This window comes from Diabrotica virgifera, chromosome 1 (assembly GCF_917563875.1).
Source record: "Diabrotica virgifera virgifera chromosome 1, PGI_DIABVI_V3a".
Taxonomy (NCBI): Eukaryota; Metazoa; Arthropoda; class Insecta; order Coleoptera; family Chrysomelidae; genus Diabrotica; species Diabrotica virgifera.
Window position 1 is genome coordinate 253,213,196 of NC_065443.1, and position 26,138 is coordinate 253,239,333.

General features: G+C 33.0%; 1 protein-coding gene across 2 annotated transcripts; it reads left to right on the plus strand.

Moving 5' to 3' along the window:
• Positions 1-428: 428 nt before the first annotated feature.
• Positions 429-21,501, plus strand: LOC114331442 (tRNA dimethylallyltransferase). Of its 2 annotated transcripts, none has more exons than XM_028281022.2 (6): positions 429-644; positions 701-1,074; positions 7,617-7,755; positions 7,806-7,921; positions 9,626-9,836; positions 21,112-21,501. In XM_028281022.2, exons 1-6 carry the CDS (start codon positions 528-530, stop codon positions 21,427-21,429), a joined length of 1,275 nt encoding a protein of 424 aa, XP_028136823.2. In that variant the 5' UTR covers positions 429-527; the 3' UTR covers positions 21,430-21,501. The 2 variants fall into 2 exon arrangements, with proteins under 2 accessions (XP_028136823.2, XP_028136824.2); XM_028281023.2 differs by having other exon boundaries at positions 504-640.
• The last annotated feature ends 4,637 nt before the right edge of the window (positions 21,502-26,138 follow it).

Below are 26,138 nucleotides of genomic sequence, written 5' to 3' on the forward strand. Positions count from 1 at the left end.
CATTGCGTGCATACGTTTAATGTGACTTGTTTTAAAAGCAAGTGCGCTCAGCGTTTCACATTGAAAACCCCCTCGAAGCTAGTTCAGCCGAAATCCACGAGAGTACGAGAGGTCGTCATTGTGACTTAACATCGAGAATTTATTTAAGAATTGAATGGTTCACATTTACCATTATGTTTGATGTTGAAAAATATTATACTACATAAAATATTTTTTAAACAATATACATTTTTAAAATTAAATAGTAAAAGCGTTGACTGATAAATTTACTCCGTATTTATCAATCAACGGTAAAAGGTTTATTAAAAGTGAAACTGTTCTGTGGCGACATCTTTGAGAGTACTTTGCCATATTTTGGTATAGTATAGATTACTATAATATTTTATGTCATTTTAAATTAAACTTTGACATTTGACAGTAGGAACAATTTTGACAGCAACACACGTGTGTTTTTCTAATAATAATATTTTTAAAATTGTTTTTAAACCTTAATTTTGGTCTGTGAATGAATCAATTTTGTTTTTAAAATGACTTCCCGTCCTTTAGTGATTATTCTGGGTGCCACAGGTTCTGGAAAAACAAAATTATCTTTAGAATTGGCCAAGAAATTTTGCGGTGAAATAATTGGTGCCGATTCTATGCAAGTATACTTAAAATTATTGTCTTCAAGTTGCTTAAGAATTAATAAACTTTTCCGTAGGTGTATAAAGGTCTTGATATTATTACTGCTAAAGCTACAAAAGAAGAACAGTCTGTGGCTCCACATCACCTGATAGATATTCTGGATCCACAAGAGATGTACACTGTTGTTCAGTATAGAAATAGAGCTTTAAGCGTTATAGATTCTTTGTTTAATAATAACAAGCTGCCTGTTGTAGTTGGAGGTACCAACTATTATATAGAATCTCTCTTATGGAAGATCCTGATAGATGATGGAGATTTTCAGAAAGTGGGAAGTCAATTATCAAATAATGATCATGAGTTATCAAGTGAAGAATTGCACAAGAAACTGAAGTTATTGGATCCACTAATGGCAAAAAGGCTTCATCCAAATAACAAAAGGAAGATTCTAAGGTGATATTGTTTTCTTTCAATCTTATTCACTAACAGGCGAGGGGTTTACCCCTAAAAGGAAAAACGAAATATACTGACATAATTTGTTTTGCTTCTACTGCACCAAACCTTTTTTATTCCAAGTGGTCCGGAAATTGTTATTAACCCCTTAATGTACACGCTTGACTATGACACGAGCAAGCCTTACTGGCAATTTTGTACATGCTCGACTCTGACACGAGCGAGCATTAAATTTTAATCTTTTAATTTTTCAAGCAATTGCGAAGCTGGTATTTGTATAAAAGCATATAAATTTGTAAATAACCGTAAAAGCTTTTCTACATTCTTCTTTTTCTTTTACATCTGGACCTTTTTTTATTGCCAAGTCAGTGTCATTATAAAATGATATTTATTTATCTAATAAATTGCAGTAGAAACCATTGACAATTATTGATACATTGAATTTTGTTGAATTGTTAAAAATCTGTTTTTATTCAAAGCGTAGTGTACTAAATAGCGGTAGGTACATAAATAGACTCGGACAAACATAAGTTTGGGAATATGATTTAAAACTCGATGATGGGCAGTGGTTCTTGTTTACTAACGTTACCATGGAAACAGCTAGTTTGCTGATCGCCAGTGTCGTAGTTAGAAGTGCATTACGTATCGCAGAGAGTGTTTAACTTATTGGTTTGATCGTGTTGGATATTTTATTAATAGTTTTTAGCTTAGTGTTTGGTATATTAGTAGTAGTAATTAGTGTATTATTAAGACATTTAGTGTATCTCTAGTGCGTTAAGTTAAGTCATTAGTTATTTAACAATATGCCTCATAAAAAGATAGGAATCAAAGGGCTGGGGTTGAATAGCCAAGCAAAGGCAATAATTTATAATGTTACTACATTTATGGAACAAGAGGCAGCACATTTCAAAACAATCGAAAACCTGTTAATACCTTTAAGTAAATTGGCGTAAGTATTGTTAATGGCATTTTATTTTCTTGATATTAAAGTTACTAGTATTCTTATTTTCTTATTATAATTGTATTTATGAAGTTTCATCAGATTCTTCTTCTTCTTTAGCCCATTTCTATCCACCTTTGGACATAGGCTTTCCCCAAATCTTTCCATATCTGTCTGTCCTTGGTTGCGCTTTTCCAGTGAGTTCCTGCAGCTGCATCCACAGTCTCCTGTTTTGTATTTCAGCATTCCATCTTTTATCTTCGTGTCTCGCATTGTGGCCAGCAAATCTCCATTTTAACCCTGTTATATTTTCAGCTACATCTTTTACTTTTGTTTCTCTCTTATCCATTTGTTTGGTTTTCTGTCTTGAAGTGTTAATCCCAACATGGAATAAAACATGAATTAATACAATAGATATTTTCTGTGAGTCCTTTCTATTTTGTTTATGTTGTTGGCCTTTGTTAATGTCCATGTTTATGAGCCATACGTCCTAATAGGAAGGATGCTCTGATCAAATACACAAGTTTTTAGGCACTGTTTCTTCTTTCACGCCAATCTTTTGCAATTTTTTTCGCAATATTTTCGTTTAGTAACATTTAACATTGGTAATTGTAGGGATAGGATTCTAGCAGCGACGGGTATAAGCAAAAACACCTTAACCAAAATAAGAAAAGAAGGTAGAGACGTAAATAAAAATGGAGCGACTAGTTTATCTTTTAAAAGTCCAAAAAGAAAACGTTGTCGTTCCAAAAAAATTGAATTGAGCAGTGGACAAGTGAAAACCATCAAAAATATTATATACGACTTCTACACCATCGAGAAAAGATCCCCTACAATTAATGGTAAATAGTTTAAAAGTTAAAAAATTATTAGTTAGTGGGAAATTGATACCTATATTTTTTATGGTAAATAAAATAGAGTAAGTAAAATTATAAAACAATTGTTTGTACCCGTTTAGAACGAAATAAAAGTTTTTTCGTAAACACACTGATATAGATACAATTCTTTTACAATTTTATTTACTTAAAGTATAAGAGAAGATTTACTTTCCAAATATTTTAACGATTTCTATTTATTTAAGGTATCTATCAAAAACTAAAGAACAAATTACAGGGTCAAAGGAAACATTAAGGAAAACGATAATTGGATTAGGCTTTAGGTAACATAGTAAAAGTAATTATTCAGCTTAAAAAATAAAATTGTATAATGGATAATGTATTTTAAATTGATATCTTGTTGACATCGTTTTAGTTCAACTTTCTACAATTTACAGTTATGAAGAATGTTTTTTCAAAAGTACCAAGTATTTATAATCGATAATTTGTTTAGATTTCGATTTCCGAAAAACTGTAAACAAAAAATAAATATCTCCAAGGTTACATACGATTCTACATAATTTTTATTTTTCTCAAATGAATGGTTCTCACGTCTGTATGTTTTGATACATTTAAAATTTAAACCATCATACTTTTAAAAAGATATCTTAGAACCATCCGAAGAATCGTAATTAAAACTTTGTTTAGAATCATTGTTTAGAAAATAAATACATTAGAATTAGTAAAAATAAACACTTGTTTAATTTTTTTATAGTTGAAATCCTTCCTTCCTTCCTTCCTTCCTGATAATGTTATTAAATAATTGTAAGTATTGAGGAATTTGTCATATATTAAAGTACTCCTAATATTTTGCTCATTATTTTATCAAATGCAAGTGATTATAAGCTTCATAATTATTAAAAAATATGAAAATAAAAAGAAACAAATTCGTTCTTCGCTTTAATTAAATATAATTGAGGTACTACTATAATTTACTTATAAAAATTTATTTCAAATCTGCCTGTTTTCGTCCGCCACTGGTAGAAATGGTTTGCTTGTCTTGGCGAAACGCTATGTCGCAATCCCAAACTTATGTTTGTCCGACTATACCTTTTCTTATTGCCCAGCCAGTGTTAAGCCATTGTAAAATGAGATTTATTTAATACCTTGCAGTCCGAACCATTTTCAGAATTTTATTTTTATACAAAGTGTTAGTGCACTTGAAGCTCCCAAAATTTTTTTTTAATTTAATTATACAGTGAGCACGTAAAGGTTGGAATAAATTCAATTTTTCATGAATGGGGGATTTTGGAAAGGAATGCCAAAACAGGTCGATTTTTATTTTTAAATTATGACTTTTTGGCATATTTTTCATACTAGTGACGTCATCCATCTGAGCATAATGATGTAATCAATGATTTTTTTTAAATTAGAATAGGGGTCGTGTGACAGCTCATTTGAAAGGTTAAGCAATTCTCTATTCGGTAATATAAATATTAACATAACTATTTATACAGGATGTCCAAAAAATATTTTTTTAATTAAATTAATTTACACAAAAAGAAGAATGTATGTAATTTATTTAATTCAAAATACATTTTACTGCTATCAGAAAATAGAAAAAAAAATGTTTATTTAAACGAAAAATTGCTTTTGGCTTAAACTAAATGTTCAAACTACCAAGAGGCAGGTGTGTGGCAGCATTAACATTGAATTTAAGCGAAAAATAAGATTTATTTCTCAAATAAGAATTTCTTCCTGCCTTCTCACAGCAACAAAATGTATTTTGAATTAAATAAATTACATACATTCTTCTTTTTGTCTCAATTAATTTAATTAAAAAAAATTTTTTTGGACACCCTGTATAAATAATTATGTTAGTGTTTATATTACTAAATAGATAATTAAATTACCTTTCAAATAAGCTATCACACGACCCCTGTTCTCATTTAAAAAAATCATCGATTACGTCATTAATCTCAGATGGATGACGTCACTAGTAAAATATATATGCCAATAAGTCATAATCTAAAAATAAAAATCGACCTGTTTCGGGATTTCTATCCAAAATCGTCCATTCACGAGAAAATGAATTTATTCCAAGCTTTACGTGCTCACTGTATATAAACATCACATTTTCACTCTAAAAAAATTCGACCATTTTTTGACCAAAACTTCAAAATTAATGTGTACATTAAGGGGTTAACAAATAGCTTATAACAAAAAACCAATTTCCTGAACTGCTTCTAGTAAAGTTTATTAGGCATATATCATCGAAATAAACACTTTCCTCTCTTGGTAATTTTTTTTTTTTCGAAAAATACTTCCTGTTTCAGTTATTTGCAATTTCTTGTTAAAAAAAAAATGCCTGAATTAGTGACTTTTGGGACTTGTTTCTTCTACTACATGTCGTTTTATAATTTATAAGGTTCTCCATTGTTTTTCAACTTCCAATCGCCACTTTGTCGGGTTGTTTCATAGATCCTCTTCTATGTTTCTTTCCCTCACCTCTTTGTCTATTCCTGCGCCTTAATTTTTTCTCATTTTACATCAATTTCTCTTTTCTTCTGATTGCCATTCTAGTATTTCCTTTGGTATTCGTTGTTCAGCCATTCTTTGTATATGTCTGAATCAGATAAGTTGTTGATATTTGCAGAATCATCTGTGATTTTTTGTTTGATTCCCAATATTGCTAATCTAATGCATTCGTTGGTAATCCTTTCTCTCCTAGATCTTACTGCTGCTCTTCTTCAAAAATCCATTTTTCCTTTGCTCTTAGCATTGCCAGTGTTTTTCCTTTTAGTGGCCATACCTCGCATGTGTATATATGAGACTTTCACTATAGTCTCAAACATCCTCTTTTTATTTTCTTTGCTGATGGATTGGTCCCATAAAAATACTGTTTTAACATTTTGATGGCTTTTCCCTTATGGCTTTGTCTAGTGTTTCATTGTGCATCCAATGCACAAGTATTATTTTTTCTTTTTATTGACTTCTAGAACCCATATACCATACTCTTCAATTAATTTTCAGGCCATATAGTTTATATCGTCATAATCTTGAGCCATTATTACTTGGTTGTCTGCAAAATTGAGCGTATATACATAGTGTTGGTGAGTGGTATCCCCATTGTTCTACATTTTTATTTCCATTTTTTAACACCTTGGCTGCGTTTAGAGATATTTATAACCTTGCATTGGGTGCGTTAAGAGACATGTCCCGTATACCCCATTTGCCACCATGCATTATGACACAATCGACATAGCCAACTGTTAGTGTAGTACGAGGTCTATTTGTCCTGTAACGCAGCCAAGGTGTTAAAGCACTTTCTAGGTATATTTTAAATAAAGTGGGGGACAGGCAACATCCTTGCTTTAATCCCTGTGATATTTAGAAAATATATAAGGTTTAAAGGGTACACACTTTTCCTGGTAATTAATAATAATTGGCAATGCTTCTGGATGTGAAGTGAAGTTTCTACATATTCCATGCCAGTTTTTATTTGCTCTTGACTAAATTTATTTCCGCTAAAGCAATGAGCAAGCAAACTTGTCAAGAAATGAACCAGGATTAAAGCCATTTTCATAAGCTCCTTGACTTTATTCGTATCATTTCTCTCTCCTTTAGTGCAAGTATTTGTTTGGACTTTGTCCCTGCACTGCAATATACTTTAATTTTTATAAATACCTAGTCCTAGGCATTTGTCTTTAACTTTTTATCGTTTACAAGCTTTATTACATATTTATCAATACTTATTCTATTGTTTTAGAGCAAACGTGAAATAATATTGGCCAGTTTTTCAACTAACTTTCTAAGCATTCCGATAAAGTATTCCAACGAACATCCTAATGCAATACAAGAGAAGAATCACCAGCTTCTCGGAATTTTGCGCTAGCAAAATGTACATTTCTGAAATATTTGCAATTTTTTGACACTGTTCTTTATTCCTGGCACTTCTATATCGTGGGCAAGTAAGTTCAGAATATGGGCTGAACAGCCATAAGTTATTATATGTATCTGTGCTGCCTAATTCCTCAAACAGATCCTTCTCATTTTAAGAAATATGATTAAACAATGTTTTTTTCTACGTTTTATTTGTTTAAAACATGTAATATAAAAACGAAAAATAAAACATGTTTAAAACAAAAAAACCATTTAAAACAAAAAAAAACGTTTGTTTTGTATAAAATAAAAAAACATGTTTTTTTTCAACCCTGTAAGTAGTAGTAGAATAGAAAGTACAGTGGCTACACTGATACAGGTGGGCGCCTATATAACTTTGTTTAAATTTAAAACTATGTTGTTAGCAAGATAGAAACCACTTATCATTGTCAAAATAATCCTACTTATACTCGAAGGTTTAAAGATTATAATGCTTTTTGTAGAATTGCTATTCATTTAGTAGGTTTTTTGGAAAAAAGTCCCAAAAATTACTAAATTAGGCATTAAGGCATTTTTCAACATAAAATTGCAAATAACTTGAAAATAAGGCATTAATTAATTACAAAGAGACCAAAAAAAGTATTTGTTTCGATGAGACACGCCTAAAACATTTTATTTGAAGATATTTGGGAAATTGTATTTTTTTATCTTATTTGTTCATAACAATTTTCAAAATACATTTCAACTTTGAAAAATATATAGAATCGAATAAAAAAGATTTGGTGTGCAGTGTGTAGAAATGCAAGAAAAAATTAGTAGGTTTATGCTCTACTTATGGGGTAAACCGTTCTTGTATAATGTGTGATGTATATTTTCCTAACATACGATTTTTAAAATTATTCTAGGTCTCTAGAAATATTGCATAAGAAAGGAAAAAAGCACAGTGAACTTCTTGAGGAACAACAAAGTGCTAAGGATAGTTCAAAATCAGGGGGAGGTCTTCGTTTTACAAATTCTTTAGTTTTATGGCTTCAGTGTGATCAGGTAAGTTGAAAATCATCAAATAATATGTTTGTAACTTAGTTTGATTCTAGGAAGTGTTAGACCAAAGATTGAATGATAGAGTGGATGGTATGTTGAAGCAAGGACTTTTAACAGAACTACTTGAATTTCATAAAGTGTACAATCAGCAAAGACTACTAACCAATGAGTAAGTTTGGTGAATAGTTGTTAATTAAAGTTAACAAGTACAGTATTACTGGTAAAAATGTTTTTTGAATCCCAATAAAAGTTGCATTAATTTGAGTAATGAACCAGCTTTAAGGGTGTACAGCACAACCAGATTCACTTTGTATTTGAGATGTGGATGCGCACTGTTGTTGATGTTCGGTTTTTCCATATTTTCTGAATTTTATTTTGGTACCATGCAGGTATTTTACTGGGCGAGATGTTACCAAAAGAGAATTTAAAAAATTTGGAAAAACCCAATGTCAACACCAGTTCGCATCCAAATCTCAAATACAAAGTGAAACTGGTCGTACTGTAGGCGCAAAATTTCACGCCAATGTCTTTTAAATGCATTCATTTTTTTTTCGAATCCTAAGAACTAATAAGTATTTTTGACAAATTTAAATGCAGAATGAAAGATTGCATTATTACGGAGGGTCGAAAGTCCCTGAAATCTTCTATAATGTTTATTGTAATAAGTTACGGGGGTGAGAAAAAAAGAGAAAATTTAGTTTGATTTTTAATTTCAAATATCTCATTTAAAAGAAACTTTTTGGTTATTCTAAGGGACTTTCGGCCCTCGGTAATAATGTAATCTTTCATTCTGCATTTAAATTTTTCAAAAATATCCCTTAGTTTCTTCGAGACTCGAAAAAAAATGTATGCATTTAAATCACATTGGCGCGAAATTTTGGAACTACGCCCTTAATAGAGGTGTAGTAACTATTCAAACACTAAAAGTATAGTACAGCTGCGGCCATTGAATAGTTTACACCCTTATCTAGTATAATTATCTAGTATTGACGCTACTTACCAATGGCAGACCCAGGATAAGTTAATTAAAATTAAAAAATCAAAATAAAATAAATATATTTTACAAAATTGAAATTATGGAAAAAAGTTATTTTGAATAAAATGTATTATGTTCTAATAACGAAAATAAGGAAGTCTGGGTTAAAAATATCCATTTTATTTTAAATATATACATATAATATTGAATAATGATAAACAGTAATACAATTAGTATTTGGTGTAAGCCCCATAATCCTGTTAATTTTTTTTTAATATAAGAACAAACGCTCGGGCCTTCAGCTCTTGTCCGTCATCATACGTTGACAAAAATACGCTGCAAAATTTATCAATTCACTTGCTATAATACTTTCAAGTTCGCCGACATGGTTCCTGTGTTCACACTGTTATCAATCAGGTGTCACCGACACAGCTACCGTGCCTACATTTCGACAATTTTCCAATGACTGTATAAATGGGTTCATGAGACAAATATCGCGAGATTGGCCCTACGGTATGATATCTCAAAACACTGTATCTTCACTAGTTTTCAAGCTGTGGCAAGAGAAGCTTCTCTCGGATAATCTACTAACGCCTTATCTTATTGCTCTGTGGAGATCTTCTGCTCTCTTGAATCACTCAACTGTGCTATAGATTTAATATGACCCCATCTTTCTTTGATTTTGCTTATGCACATAAGGCTCACGTTCAAATTTGCAGCAACTTGTCTTAGTGACCAACCTTCTTCGAGTTTAGAAATTTCTCTTGCTTTTTACGCTGCATTCTATTAGGAATGTGGCGTTTAAAGCTTTTTATTTTATTTTTCAATAAGCGGGAACACTTTGTTCAAGAACCATTTCAATTTTAATTTTTACATCTTATGTTGCCTCTCTTTTAGCACACCTGACTACAGTAAAGGAATTTTTCAATCAATTGGCTTTAAAGAATTCCACCCGTACCTGATTTTGAGCAAAGAAGAACAAGAGTCGGATGAAGGAAAGAAGAAACTGAATGAAGGCATTGAACAGCTGAAAATGGTGACAAGGAGATATGCTAGGAAACAGAAACGGTGGATTCTTAATAGGTTTCTTGGCAGAGAGGACAGAAAGGTAACCAATAATTAATATTGAAATGTTTAGGATTATGTATTTCATTCATAGGAGATTCTGACCAATAGAAAGCTACAGAAATAAAAATTAAAGTGATTATTTTTTAATGATTTTAACTTTCAATCTAATTCGTTGCCAAATGAAATTGTATAAAACTAACACCATTGGAAGCAATTCTGCGATACAAAATATTAAGTGTGTTCACGAAAAAATTAACATTAAAAAAAATTAAAACAAATATGTTAAAAAAGTAAAATAATGATAAACAAATAAAAAAAACAAAAAAAAAACAAAGGAAAAAAGGAATTAAAACTAAACAAAAGAGTACTTAAGTAAATCATTAAAAAAATATAATTAAAAAAATATACATATAAAAAAATGCACTAAACAGAAATACACAAATTTTACTAACATAATAACATTTATCCTAGGGTGTGAGAATTTGAACAATCAATTTATTTATATTGGATCAAAAAAAATGCTCTTTTTATATTTTATAAATAAAAAATAAGTCTGGCTAATTGGTTTATGCCAAAGCCATTTAAAAATAAAAAAAAAATCAATCGTATAGTAAGATTTTTTATCACGTGTTTAATTCTGTCCAATCAGATTATTGTTACATTGGTAATTTTCTATTGTAGAAAATTACAATGAGAATTTTTTTAAGTAGATTGTTTCTGTTTAATTTCAACCAGTTTTCTAATTTTGATAATTGTCTCATTTAAGAAAATATCCATAATATACTTTTAGTTCTGCATCTAATGTCAAATTTTCATGAGGAGAACACAAATAGGCAAAACTAATATTTTATTAATATATTCATCTAAATATTTGCTAAACTGTGCTTTTCACTTTGACAAGTTGAAAAATTTGTGTCACATTAATTGGGATCAATGTCACTGACTGTTTTTATATAAAGACTTGAATTTTATATGTAAGTATTAAAAAATAATCTTACGAATATCACACGACAGTTAGAATAAATAAGAAAATAATGCTTCATTTTTTCTTAATTTTGTTGTCATTGGGCAACAGCCACTCGAGCCCTGCGGGCTCTCGTGTTTATTGCCAGACAACAAATTTTCGAAAAACTGTGCATTATTGTCAATTTATTCTCAATCTCTTGTGATATTATACCCGATAATTTTTGATAATATCCCGTTGTCAAGCATTACGTCAGATGCCCTTCGTTACTATGCAAAAATGAACATTCAGTGACATTAATGAGAATTAATGTTTTACAACTTGTCACAGATAACACCAAGAAACACGTTTAACAAATATTCAGGTGAAAATATTAGTTAAAATGATTTAAAAAGACAGTTTTATTCATGAAATAATCTCAGCGAATTACCCTCGATCACTAAAATTATTATCAACTTGTTGCCTTCGTGCCACTTTGACATAATTTCACTCCCCTTTGGGTTAGGAAATTAAAACTGTCAAAGTGTCACTCTGGAAACAAATCGATAATTTTAGAGCTCTCGTGCATTTACTACTGATTTTTTATATATTTAGTATTTAGTATACATGATATAGCCTTGCAAACATTATTCACGACGACGCACAGTGGTCCAAAAACCCGAAAAGATGGCCAAAATATTAAAGCGTTTTTTGATTTGCATGAAATTAGGCATCCAGGTGTTTTTGAGGTCGCTAATTACGAATCCGAAGTTAAATTGCAAAAAACAAAATGGCGGATGTAATATGGCGGTTTTATGTATTTTAAATATATGTATATATACATACATATAATGTTCTTGAACTCCTAAGTGGAGCATAGAGCTTCAGTGAAAACGCGCCATCGGGTTCTATTTTGCGCTAGGGCCTTCACCTCATTCCAAGACTTTCCTTGACTTCTTATCTCGTCCATGATGGATCTTCTCCAAGTTTGTGCTGGGCGACCTCTTTTTCTTTTCCCTTGGGGATTCCACTCTAGGGCAGTTTTTGCAATACTGGAACTATCTTTTCGGAGTGTGTGACCTATCCACCCCCACTTTCTGGATTTTATTTCATTTTCTACTCTCTTTTGTTGGGTCAGGTGTAGCAGATCTTCGTTTCTGATGGTGTTTGGCCAGAAAATACGGACAATTCTTCGTAGACATTTGTTAACAAAGACCTGCAATTTGTCTGTAAGGGATTTTGTCACTTTCCAGGTTTCACATCCATAGAGTAGAACAGACACAACATTTGACTGGAATATTCGGATCTTTGTCCTTGTAGTATATTCCCCAGACCTCCAAACAGGGTTGAGCATGCTGAATGCTTGTTGAGGTTTTCGTATCCTCATACGAATATCGTTTTCTGTACCTCCGCTTTCTGCTTTCTGTTATGACACTTCCAAGGTACGTGAAGTTTTCCACATTTTCAATCTGCATGTTGTCGATATTAAATAGCTTGTTGTTCCTTGCGTTTATTCTCATGGATTTGGTTTTACTAATATTGATTTTTAAACCTATTTTATTGGCCTCAGTGGATAGTGTTTCCAATTGGTCGGCCACATCCTGGAACCTTTGTCCTAACAGGCAGATATCGTCGGCGTATTCTAGATCACTAAGGCGTGTGGTTAACGTCCATTGTATCCCTTTTGTGTCGAAGTCTAGTTTGGAGAGAACATAGTCTAGAGCTATGTTAAACAGAAACGGAGAAAGCACACATCCCTGTCTGACTCCAGTAAGTACGTCAAATTCGTCACTGTTGATCCCATTGTGTGTCACGCTGCACGTCGCCTCAGTGTTCAGTGACTTTATAATGGAAATTATTTTATGAGGAATGTTTCTTAGCTCTAAAATTTTCCATATAGCAGCATGAGATAGGCTGTCAAAGGCACGTTCGAAATCAACAAAAACCATGTATAGAGGTGTGTTCGATTCAACCGATTGTTCCATTATTACCCTCACAGTATTAATGTGATCTATGCAGGAAGATTCTGGTCTAAAACATGCTTGATTTGCTCGAAATTCAACCTTGTTTGTTAATCTTTTATGTATGATGGTCGTAAAAATTTTATTTATGACGGTAAGCAAGGTTATTCCTCTCCAATTTTTGCACAGTGTGAGTTTGCCTTTTTTTGGAAGCTTAATAATGTTACCTTTTTTCCAGCCCGCTGGAATGCGGTTTGTTTCCCACACCTTTCGGATTATGGGGAGCAAAAGTTCAGCGGTTAGATGCGGGTCAGTTTTAAATAGTTAGGCAGCAATGTTATCGATTCCCGGGGACCTGTTATTTCTCAGAGATTTGATAGCTGTTATTATCTCCGTTTTGGAAGGGGACTCGCAAGATATATGCAAGTCTATATTCTGCGGGTGTTCAACAATTTCATCTGCGTTATCCCTGGGCGTGCCTAGCATCTCCTGAAATTGCTCTTTCCATCTCTCTACTTGGTCATCCGTTGTAGTGAGTAGTTCACCTGTCTTGGATCTTACAATTGTAACGTATGATTATTCTGTTTGAATGGGGTAGCTTAATAAATGACTAAAGTTTTACAGGAATAGGCTAGCTGGAAATTGAAGAGACTAAACAGTAGGGCTCAGGGAAGGATCAGGCCGTATTTGCACGCCCTAGTAAGACGGTACCTACTGAAATACTTGAATGATAAAGAAAATAAATTAATATAAGGAGTAATGACAAGAAGAGAACTATTGACCAAGAAGATATTCAGAAGTAGTGTTGAGCGCCAGGGAAGAATTGAATAAATTCTTCTCCACGTGACCTATATTGCTGTACCTAACTAATACTATTAATAGATACTATTAAAATGATAGGATAATAAAACATATAAGTATGTACAACCACATTTAATAAAAAAAATACCTATAAACCCTATATACAATTCTATACACTAGCTAAATATCCGACGTACTATGGTAGTACACTCCTGTCGATAATGCAGGTTTTACAGTATGAAAAAACTAATATATGTAATGAATTTATTCTACTAAGGAAGTGATTTGATCTAAATATGCATGTACAAACTAATTATTACTGTAGAATACAAGATTGGCTGACAATCCCGTATCTGATCGGAAGTGACAACCTGACAATATCTGGTGAATGGAATAAATATTATTGAGTAGGAAATAAACCCTTCGATAGTGTGCACAGTATCGTCCCAGATAGTTTACAATCCTGAGATTATTTTAAATACCTGATACAATCATGAAAATGAAATATAAAATTCGTTGACAAAAAAAAAATTGAATATTATAAAGATAATAGGGTTTAAGAAGGTGAATTTATATTATTATTAAGGTTATGTATTTGAGTTATTGAAAAAAAATTGAAAATTGAAAACTATTATTTAAAAGGATTGAAAATTCAAATTTTATTATAAAAACCTGGCGTTTCTACAAAAGTAGGCCTGTGGCTTCTCCAAAATCCTGGTGAGGTTGATGATGAGAGAGCCAGGTACGTATCCTCCGATCTTCCCAATCCTCGGGAGGTAAGGAACAGCAACACAGAGTATTGACGAGGAGGTACTTGCTAGTGTCGGTAGAACTCAGTGTCTATTCCAGAAACGAAAAAAAAACATCCAAAACTCTTCCAATCCAAACCCAAAATAATACCAAAATGATTGTTTATTCCATAAATAAATGAAGCATCCAAATGTGACTTAAATTTTGTTATAGTCTCCCTCCAGTGGCTAAAAGAACAGAAAACCTTCTATTAGCTGGTTTTCCTTAAGTATCTAAGAAACAGGGCCTCTATAAAAAGGTGTTTCACCTTATCAGAACTTGACAGAGAAAAAAACTACGGAAAAAGTGAGGTTTGATGTATATGTTTTCATTGACCTTGATTCTTCTTGACTGGAAAAAGCCTTTTTAAACGAATATAAGGAAGTATTTGGACAAAAAAAATGTGGATCTTGTAATCAAAGATTACTATATGGAGTTATATACATGATAGAATGAAAATTATCATTGATTTTCAATTTATTTGAGAGTGAAAATGTAGTTCTAAGAATATTTTTTCCTGTGAGTGTATATTAGAAGTATTGAAAAAGTGATAATTAAAGAATAGCAATGCTTTTCATATGATCTAAATATGGTATTAAAAATGATTTAGATGGTTATTTTTTCTTAGCATGAAAAAGAAATGGCAAACCATAGTTAAGTGATATTTTTTTTCATACATACCCATTGTTTTCTTCAAAAAATATTGGAACCAAAAACTCTTCACAACCCCAAACAAAAAAATAAAAACTTCCTCCAACGTAAATTAATCTTCTTATAACTTATTTCAACCAAAAGGTAAATTCTTACAATGGCCACCGGAGGACTTCTTGATCGGACAAGAACGAAAATTCAAGTGAAGTCCCAGCCGCTATGGCCGATATGACATACACCCCTGCCGGATATCGTCATTGCCAACTGCTAGACTCTAATCTACCAGATATTACCAACTTTATCGTCTATCAACTGCAACCTCTAATACGAGTGCTTGTAAAGTTGGTTGCATACCTAGTTCCCATCGGAATAACATTTTAGTAACGATAGTAGTAACTCATCGTTACACAATGTTCGAACAGTTGGGCCCATTTTTTGTTAATCGTCTAGTAATTTGATACAGCTCTCTAGTCCTGTTGTGTTGTGCAGCTGTTTCTGCTTGTTTTGTCAGTTCTTCAGCCCACATTCTTTTGTCTCTTCTTGTATTCCTTTTGACTGCTTTATTTAGTGTTTCATATTCTTGTTGTCGGTTCGTTCTTTCTTCTACAGTTCTTGCCTGCAAGATATCTTTTTTTCGTTGTTTTATTTCCTCGATAAGATTCCAAGTTTCATCTGATATCCATTCTTTTCTATCTTTCTCTTTTTTACCCAGTTTGTTTTCAGCTATTTCTGTCAGAATATTTGCCAAATATTTAAATATATGTAATACCGTCGAAATTTGATATCCGGAGGTTTTTGAGGTTGCTGATTACGAATCTGAAATCAAAATTTCAAAAAACAAAATGGCGGATGCAATCCGCCAATTTTTTATTCTAACGTTTAAATTCGATTATTAATCATACGAAAGTAAAAACTAATTTTTACTTTATTTTTCAATAATACTGTACCTGACCCTTTTATCTACGATTTCACCCTACGATACTGAAATAACTAAAGATCTTCTACAGTCATAACAACTACCTGGATGCTGCGGCATGATCTGTTTATTCTGCGTTGTTAACGATTCATATTGAATCTCATAGCGCAGAGCGCTTGTACAAAAATTCTCGCAAAACCAAAGGGGCAGATAGTGGCAGCTAATTTTTTTTTAATCTTAAAGAGAGAAATATAAGCTAAAAGATGATTGTAGTAACATCTTGGAATTCGATGGAATATATAATTATTTGGCTATCTGAAAATTTAATTTTTTCAAAATACACTCACCGGCACAAAATTCCGCCACCCAAAATTTTTGATTAAGGTTGATAATTTATAACTTTATTATTTGTACTCCGATTTTCAAGATTCTTGCACCAGTTTGTAGGTACATGTATTGATATCGTTTGGTATTATTCGGGTAACACAAAAAATTTGCTTGCATTGCATTATACGGGGGTGAATGGAAGTGTTGTATTTCCTCCTAACTTTAAAACATTTTGTGGAAAAATGGAAGAGCTGGTTTTGTTTCATAGTACTGTCATATATTATCCCGGAGGCATCTCTAAAATTTCGTTTTTTGAATTATCCGAATATCTCTTTTCTTGTAAGAGCTGTACCATTTTTTGTAAATAAAAACACTGATTGACTCATAAAGTAGAGGTTGGATTGATAATATTAGAATGATCTCAGATCTCAATACTATTGAGTATTTATGGGATGAATTAAAAAAAACTATTCGCCGTCATCCTAGGCCTCCAGAAAATTTGGTACAGTTATGGCCCTGGTAGAGGAATATCGGGCTATTCTCGAGGCAAGGATAACACATCTTTATTCGATGCAAAACAGATTGCGAGCAGTCGTTGCTGCAAGAGGTGGACATACCCGATATTGAATTGTTTGGTTTTGTTGTTAATTTTGTTTTGTTAATTTTAGTGAGTTTGATATTTTTAATTAAAAAAACCTTAATGATACTTCCAGGATAATACAAAAGGAGTATGAAACAAAATCAGCCCTAAAATTTTTTCCACAGAATTTTTTAAAGTTAAGAGAAAATACAACGCTTCCATTCACCCCCGTATAATGCCATCTAAGAAAAAAATTCTTGTTACCGGAATAATAAAAAACGACATCAATACGTGTACCTACAAACTGATGCAAGAATCTGGAAAATCGGAGTACAAATAATAAAGTTATAGATTGTCAAACTTAATCAAAAATTTTGGGTGGCGGAATTTTGTGCCGGTGAGTGTATATACTTTCTTATTACTTAACTTCAACTTAACATCTACTAAATATAACACATATACAAATATTTTGATATTATCGGCTTTTATTAAAGATGGCTTCTCGAATATCCTCCATTTTGCAGAATTGAATTTGCGCATTTCGTTTTCGACATACACGCACAAGACGCGTATAAAATATTCGTTATTCTTAACTGTGCTTCTGTTCCGTACGAAGGTCAACTTTGAACTGAACTGAAAATTCAGACATATGAGATATAGCTCTAGGGTTGCCAACACTGAATAGGGAATTTAATTCTCTTTTAGAAAATGTAATAATATTCTCAAAATGTTGAATTTTTTGACTTTAGGCCAGCTTTTCGGGATTTTGAACCACTGTGCGACGTTCCCGATACAACAGATGTTAAAGATGCCCTCTGGCATGAAAAAATCTTTAATTCTAGTCCGCAATTCCGGAATGTCAGACGGTGGATCGGTCTGACACGCGAAATGAAGCGATCTTCAAAATGATCGCGCAGTATTCGAAGAAACTCCCTGGCCGTTTGACAGGTTGCCCCGTCCTGCTGAAACCATTGTTGATTTTAAGCTTGGATCGTTTTCGCGACCTTTTTCATATGACCAAAAATAGTATTCCACAATAAAATATTTTTCAGCAAAATTGAGAACCATCCTGAAGGACCTAACATTAACATATGTTTCGGCGCATGACACATACAAATTTGAGTACTAGTACATCATCATCTTCCAAAAACATTAAAACAACTATTAGGACACAGCGAATTTGGTAGAATTTCTAAAATCTATAAGCCTTTTTAATAAACTTTAACATAATACCTAACACAGTGGTTCTCAACCTGGGGGCCGCGCCCCCCTGGGTAGCGTGAGAGAATTTCAGGGGAGGCGTGAGGGTACAAAGAAAAAAAAAGAAAAATTAAAAAATATATATTTTGTTAAAAAACAAAATATTTTGTATTTCGTATTTTTATTCTGTTTAAAAATATTTCTTTATTTAAACGTGATTAAAATTGTTTTACTCAAACACACAACCTGAGTTAAACACGACAGTCTTGTGTATGGCAACATGGTAGGAGCGCAAAGTATATTTACCAACACTGTATTGCAAGCACTCCTGGCTCCAGTTCAGTGACTCCGTCGCACGCGTCAGTCTCAGTCGACAGCGTCTGTGTGCTGTTTGTAGCAATCAGTGTAATCGTTATTTAATAAAAGAGTGATTGTTTGTGAATTATTTAATAGTGTTGTGTAACAGCTTTGAAAACGGCTAAGTCACTTCCAAAGAAAAGATTGTATTCAGACGATTATATCAAGTATAGTTTTACCTTTATGGAGAAAAACGGCAGTCATATACCTCAGTGTGTCAACTGCCATACTGTTCTTAGTAATGATGCAATGCGCCCCGGACGTTTGGAACGGCATCTAATTACAAACCATTCTTCTTTGAAAGATAAAGGCCCAGAATTTTTTACTGCCAAAAAAAGCAGCCTAAATTGTATGCAACTTGACTCTACTGCAAATTTTCGTGTTGAAAATGAGAAAGCTGTGGAAGCTTCATACAAAATAGCACTTTTGATAGTTAAAGACAAGAAACCACATACTATTGGTGAGTCACTAATTAAACCTTGTTTACTTACTGCTTGTAGTACCGTACTTAGTGAAGACAGTTGTAAGAAAGTAGAAAAAATTTCTCTCTCAAACGACACAGTAAAACGTAGAATTGATGACATGGCTCTGGATTTGAAAAATCAACTATTGCAAACATTAAAAGGTTCACCGTTTTTTTCTTTGCAGTGTGACGAAACAACTGATATTTCAAAGCATGCACAGTTATTGTTTTACTGTCGATTTATTGACAGAAAACGGTTCCTGGAGGAAATATTGTTTTCAACATCGTTTACATCGGAAATATTGTTTACATATCGCGATTTTTGACCCCCTCCCCCCTACGTAACGCACTGTAATGGACGCTTAACTATTACGTAACGCAATTTTTGAAGATTTTTGACCCCCCCCCCCCCCCTTCGTTACGTAATACTTGAACGGTCCCATCTCTTGAAACAACAACTAAAGCCATTGACCTATTTTCTGCTCTTGAAGATTTTTTCTGCAGTTCTCACTGCATTATTCACAGACAAGCTTTAGCTAGTCAGACTTTACCTGAACCTCTCAACGTCACATTAAACTTAGCAATTAAAATAGTTAACCACATCAAATCCAGCGCATTAAACACTAGGCTCTTTCAGGCAATATGTCAAGAACTGAATAGTGATCAGGAAACCCTCCTGTTTCACACAGAAGTCCGGTGGTTATCCAAAGGAAATATGCTTGCAAGATTGTTCAATTTAAAGTCAGAAGTTGAAATTTTGTTAATGACTTCAAAACAAGAAGATCTTCACAGAAGATTTACAGATGATAAAAATATCTTTTACTTTGCTTATTTGTCTGACTTTTTTGAGACACTAATGTCCTGAATCTGAAGCTTCAAGGCCGTAAAAACCTCTTAAGCACTTATGATGCAATTAAGGGGTTTATAGAAAAAATATCGCTTCGGTAACGCCGCCTTCACAGTTCCGAGCCAAACTTTTCCTCTTTTCCTAAACTGAACGACCTCCTCGATGATATTCAAACCCGTCCATTATATCTAGTTTCGGATTTGAAAGACGTCATATCACGGCATTTGGAAGAACTGAAAAATCAAATTCCAGTACTTTCCAGATGTTAGCTCGAAAAACTGGGAATTTAAATTGACAAGAGATCCTTTTCATATCGAAGTTGACATTCTTCCAGTTAACCTTCAAGAGCAGGCAATTGACCCAAAATGTGATTCACAAGCAAAAGCAGATTTTGCAAACATGGACTTCGAAGAATTTTGGTTAACCTACTTTCCTGTTTACTCAAAAGTGGCTTTAGTATCTGCGAAGTTATTAGTCCAGTTTTCATCCACATATCTTTGCGAATCTGGTTTTTCTGCATTGGCGTATATAAAATCAAAATACCGTTCAAGGCTGGACGTTGAAAGTGACTTAAGGTGTGCTCTGACACAGTTTCAACCGAATATCGAAAAACTTGTCAAGAACAGACAATGCCAACCGTCTCATTGAAAGTGCAAAAACACTCATATAAGACTTTCAACTTTATATGCGTATTTGATTTTTTGATTATTCTTTTTCTCAAATAAATAAACAATGTTAAGTTTAATGAGACATCAAATAAACTTTCGTATTTAAATATATCTGGATTTTTATTTTGCATCGCAGCTTTTGCTAACGTAGAGTTAGCATCGTCAGTTTCACAATTTCACTGTTCTAACTTGAACCAACCAATTATTGACTGGAGGGGAGGCGTGAGCTATCTTCAGTGTTCAAAGGGGGCGCCAGTGCTAAAAGGTTGAGAACCGCTGACCTAACATCAATAATATTATTAAAATGTATACTTCTTCTTCTTATTTTTATATAGACATTACTCTGTCTGTCATTCCATCTTTTTCGTGGTCTTCCCACTGATCGTCTTCCTATTGGGGAACCGTCTCGCCGTCCTTACTACTCTATTTGTTGTCATTCGGCTTATGTGGTCGTTCCATTCTACTCTTCTGCTTTTCACCCAGTTATTAATGTTGTCCACCTTGCATCTCCTTCGTATATCTGCACTTCTAGCTCTATCCCACAGCGTCTTACCATCGATTTTTCGCAATTAAAATGTATACTGTATAAGGTAATTAATATTTTGTATCTGTTTATTATGTTATGTTTTTTTTTATCACTTTTTGTAATTTTTTTTCTATACCTACTTTGTATACTTTGTTATGCTAATAACCCTAGTGGTTGAAGCAGAAATAAATAAAAAAAAAATTGAGTACCGTTTATTTTGCCGCATACCGTATTATTGTGTAATGGATAGTTTTAACTGATATATTATTGGAATGCTTTATTTTAGGTACCACCTATATATGGTTTGGATACATCTGACGTTTCCAAGTGGGAATCAGAAGTAAGCCAAATTGCAGAGGAAATAGTCAGTAGCTATATCAACAACACAACCTGCCCTCACAAACCTTTACCAAGACAAAACGTTAACTCAGCCCCAAATAGTGAAGACACTACATACAATTGTGATGTGTGTGAAAGGGTGTTTGTGGGTGATTTCCAATGGACTACACATCTGAAGTCACATAGGCACAGAAAGAGGTTAGAAAAGAAGAGAAAGTTGGAAAAAATTATGATTTTTAATGGTACCAGCAGTACTCAAGCCTGAAATTGTGTGATTGTAGAATAGGAGAAATTATGTATTTAATCATAAAAGTGTAATAGAAACTGATCTTGTTTATTTTTTTGCTTAAAAAATAAAGCACCTAAAGTACTAATAGTCCATGTGGTGAGACCGCTCCCGTCTGAAAACATTTCTGATTCTTTGTGGATTTTTATTCAAAAATGTCCCCTTTAAACAAATATAAAGGGTGCCGGGTGGAATTTTTAGGCAGAAATTGTTTAAACAAATACAAAAGATCACCACCTTTTTTGACCCGAAAAATATTTTTTTAGGGTTTTTGGGTCATTCTAAACAAGAAAGGTATCTTGTGATTTTTCTCAAAAATTGATAGTTTTCGAGTTATAGGCGATTTAAATTCTGAAAAATGCGAAAATACGCATTTTCAAGGCTTAAAACTCATAATTAGCATTTTTGAGGTTGCCAAGTACTTACATTGTAGTTTAAACATTCATTTTCAAGATTTTGCAGACTGATCAGGTCTAACTTCAATTTACACTGTTGTTATTTAATTGCTAATTATGTGTGTCCATCCGATTTTTTGCCGGTGCGGCGCGCACTATTTACAAAAATCTCCTATTTTCCTCCGAAAAATATATTTTTTAGATTATTTGGGACATTCTAAATAAAATAGGTTTTTTGTCATTTTTCTCAAAAGTTAATAGTTTTAAAGTAATAAGCTATTTAAAATACGAAAATGCATATTTTAGAATTTTAAATCGCTTTATAACTTTAAAACTATTAACTTCTTCAAAAAATAACAAAAAACGTATTTTATTTAGAATGCCCCAAAGAATCTAAAAAATATATTTTTAGGAGGAAAATAAGAGATTAGGATAGGAGACACGCATAATTAACAATTAAAAAACGGCGGTCTAAATTAAGGTTGGACCCGATAACTCTTCATCATCTTAAAAATGAATGTCAAAACTACAATTTAAGTACTTCGCAACATCAAAAATACTAATTTAAGTATGAGCTTTTAAGCCTTAAAATGCGTATTTTCGCATTTTTCGATTTTAAATCGCCTATAACTCGAAAACTATCAATTTTTGAGAAAAATCACAAGATACCTTTCTTGTTTAGAATGACCCAAAAAAACCTAAAAAAATATTTTTGGATTCAATAAAAGGGGATTTTTTGTATTTGTTTAAAAAAATTGTTTTAACAATTTCTGCCCAAAAATTCCGCCCGGCACCTTTCAGATGTGTTTAAAGGGGACATTTTTGAATAGGAATCCACAAAGAAACCGAATCAGAAATTTTTTCAGACGGGAGCGGTCTCACTACATGGACTATAAGTAACTGTCTGATGAATTACAAAGTTTACAAAAAAAATATGTGGAGAATATTCAAAAATGTAAATCAGACATTTAGGTAGAGTCTTAAAAGAGCAATAGACCATCTGTATGCAAACGGCTTCTTCTTTTTTAACTGGCCTCTCCCAATCGGAGGTTGGATATCATCATCACTATCTTTACTCTATCTACCGCTCTGCTCTGAAAAGTTCTGTAGAACTGCATGTAAACCAGAAACCAATCCCTTAAATTCTTCAAGCATGAACCTTCCTTCTTCCTAGACTCCTTCCTCTTCTTATCTTTCCCTGTATTCTGAGTCTTAACATTTCATATCGCTCTCTCCTCATTACGGGTCCCGCATCTTGTAACTTTCTTATTTTTATTGTGTTTATTATTTCGTATTTTTGTCCATTTCTCGCAATACTTTCGTGTTCGTTTTCTTCTGTGTTCATGCTCTTCTAAGCATCCTTCTGTAACACCACATTTCAAATAACTGTAGCTTATTTATATGTTCTCCCTTCAATGTCCAGCTTTCAAGTTTATATTGCACATTCCTCATTATTACTTCAAGAACAAGATTGAATAACGTGGTTGACTTCGGGTCACCTCGCCCGAGTCCTTGTTTGATTTCGAAGTCCTCTGAGACGTCTTTCCACACTACTTCGCTTTTCGTTTTTGTCAACGTCATTTCAATCAAACTAATCAATTTTTTGGGAATTTTTAATTCTTTCAGAGCACGGTACATTTCTTTTCTACACTCCTGGCCAAAAATATCGGGACACCTTAAAAATGGGCCATTTTTGATGTCTCGAATCTCCTAAACCTGTTGTCCGATTTTAGTGATTTTTTTAATATGGTATAGCCTTATTCTCTAAGAATATGGATGTAGTAATAGTGTTGCTGAACAGGTAAATGTCATTGTATACCGGGTGTAACAATAATACTGTGTTTTTCCTGCTGAAAGTTCGTAACATCCTGTGGAATATTCTAGCATTTAAAAAATATTGAAATTAACACTCAATTGTAGCCTTAGCCTTTCTTAACATTCTGCTTTTTGACTCCTTCACTTATGTTGGATAATGAAACAGTTAGGTACTTTGACAACTAACCATGTTCTTAATCAATACAGGGTGTTTCTAAATAAGTACGACAAACTTTAAGGGGTACTTCTGCATAAACAGATAATGACCGTTTGATTTATAAACATATGTCTGTAAATGCTTCGTTTCCGAGATACAGGATGTTGAATTTTTTCTTACACACTGACGATTTATTTATTGCTCTAAAACCGGTTGAGATATGCAAATGAAATTTGGTGGGTTTTAAGAGGAAGTTATTGCGCATTTTTTGACATACAATTATATAGTTTATATTCACCATTGGCGTGCATACGGATCATATTACCAGTGTGCACGCCAATGGTGAATATAAAACTTTTAGTTGTATGTCAAAAAATGTGAAATAACCTACCAAAAACCTACCAAATTTCATTTGCATATCTCAACCAGTTTTAGAGCAATCAATAAATCGTCAGTTTGTAAGAAAAAATTCAACATCCCGTATCTCGGAAACGAAGCATTTGCGGACATATGTTTATAAAGCAAACTTTCATTATTTTTTCATGCAGAACCATCCCTTAAAGTTTGTCGCACTTATTTAGAAACACCCTGTATTGATGAAGAACATGGCTAGTTGTCAAAGTACCTAACTTTTTCGTTATCCAATATAAGTGAATGAGTCAAAAAGCAGAATGTTACGAAAGACTAAGGCTACAATTGAGTTTTAATTTCAATGTTTTTTAAATGCTTGAATATTCCACAGGGTGTTACGAACTTTCAGGAAAAACACAGTATTATTGTTTCACCCGGTATACAATGACATTTACCTGTTCAGCAACACCGATATTCTTAGAGAATAAAGCTATAACATATTAAAAAAATCACTAAAATCGGACAACAGGTTTAGGAGATTCGAGAAATCAAAAATGACCCATTTTTAAGGTGTCCCGATTTTTTTGGCCAGGAGTGTATTTATACGATCATATGCCTGCTTGAAATCTATGAACAGCGCATACAGGGTAGTTTTGTACTCATAGCAATTTGCTTGTATAGTCCGTTCGCTAAACTCAGACTCAACTGGCTAGTGATTTAAGCTAGTAATTTTGCCATTTTGATAAAATGCCAAAAAAATAATTACTAAATAGTTATTAATTACTAAATATTTAGTAATTTTGCAAATTTTGTCTAAAATTGGCAAAAAACAAAAAAGTTACATACTAAAATCATTAGCCATTCGCGTCTGAGTTTAGCGAACCGACTATAATTCTTTTGGCGTGAAAATCTGGTCTGTTACCGAACGGTTAGATCGAAAGCCTGCCTGGTGCTCCCCCACAGTATCCTCCATGAATTCGTTCAGTTCTCCACGTATGCATTGTGCTAATATCTTATACCCTGTCTCTAGGAGTGCTATTCCGCTATAATTTTCACATGTTTGGTTATCTCCTTTTTTATGTATGGGGCAGATTCAAGCCAGCCTCCAGTCATTTGGCATTTTTTCCTCTTCCCATATCTTTTTCACCAGCCCATATAGTTGCTCGTACAGTTGTTCTTCTCCTGCCTTATAACATTTCAACTGTTATTTCTGTCGCTCCTGGACTTTTGTTGTTTTTAAGTTGGCTGATTATATTCATTACTTCTTGTTTTGTTGGCGTCTCCACTATCGTGTCGTTTTTATTCATGTTCTGTATTATGTCCATATCGTCCTCTTCAACATTATTTAATAGCTCTTCGAAATAATTTTTCCATCTTTATAGCACCTGCGCTGTTTCATTTATTAGTAATCCTTCTTCATTCTTAATATAGATGCTTTGCTTCGGCTTTGATATCCTTTGTCCATTCTTTTAACCTCTTGGTAAAATGACCTTATTTCTTTAGTTTAAAATTTTTCTTCAATTTCCTTTAGCTTATTTTCTTTGGATATTCTCTTCTTTCTCCTACATTGTCTTTTCATTTCCCTTCTTGCGTCCCTATACACATTTCTGTTATTCTCATTTTCTTTTAATAGCATTATTTGTCTAGCTCTCCTCACTGCTTCAGCTGCTTTTCCACATTCTTCATCATACCAGTCATTTACTTTTCCTTTTATCACTGTTTAGAACTGCCTCATTTGCCTTCCTTATTGATGTTTTTACTTTCTCCCATCTTTCTTCGATTTCCATGTCTTGTGCGCATGTTGTCAGTTCTATTTCTATTTTCTCTTTATATCTATTTTTTACTTTTCAATAGGGCCGAATTGTATTTTCTCTTACCTTCCGTTCTTTTCCTTTTTCCCTTCCCGGTCGCACCCCAGTTTCTCATGCATGTCACTCTTACTAGGTAGTGGTCTGAATTGCATTCTGCTC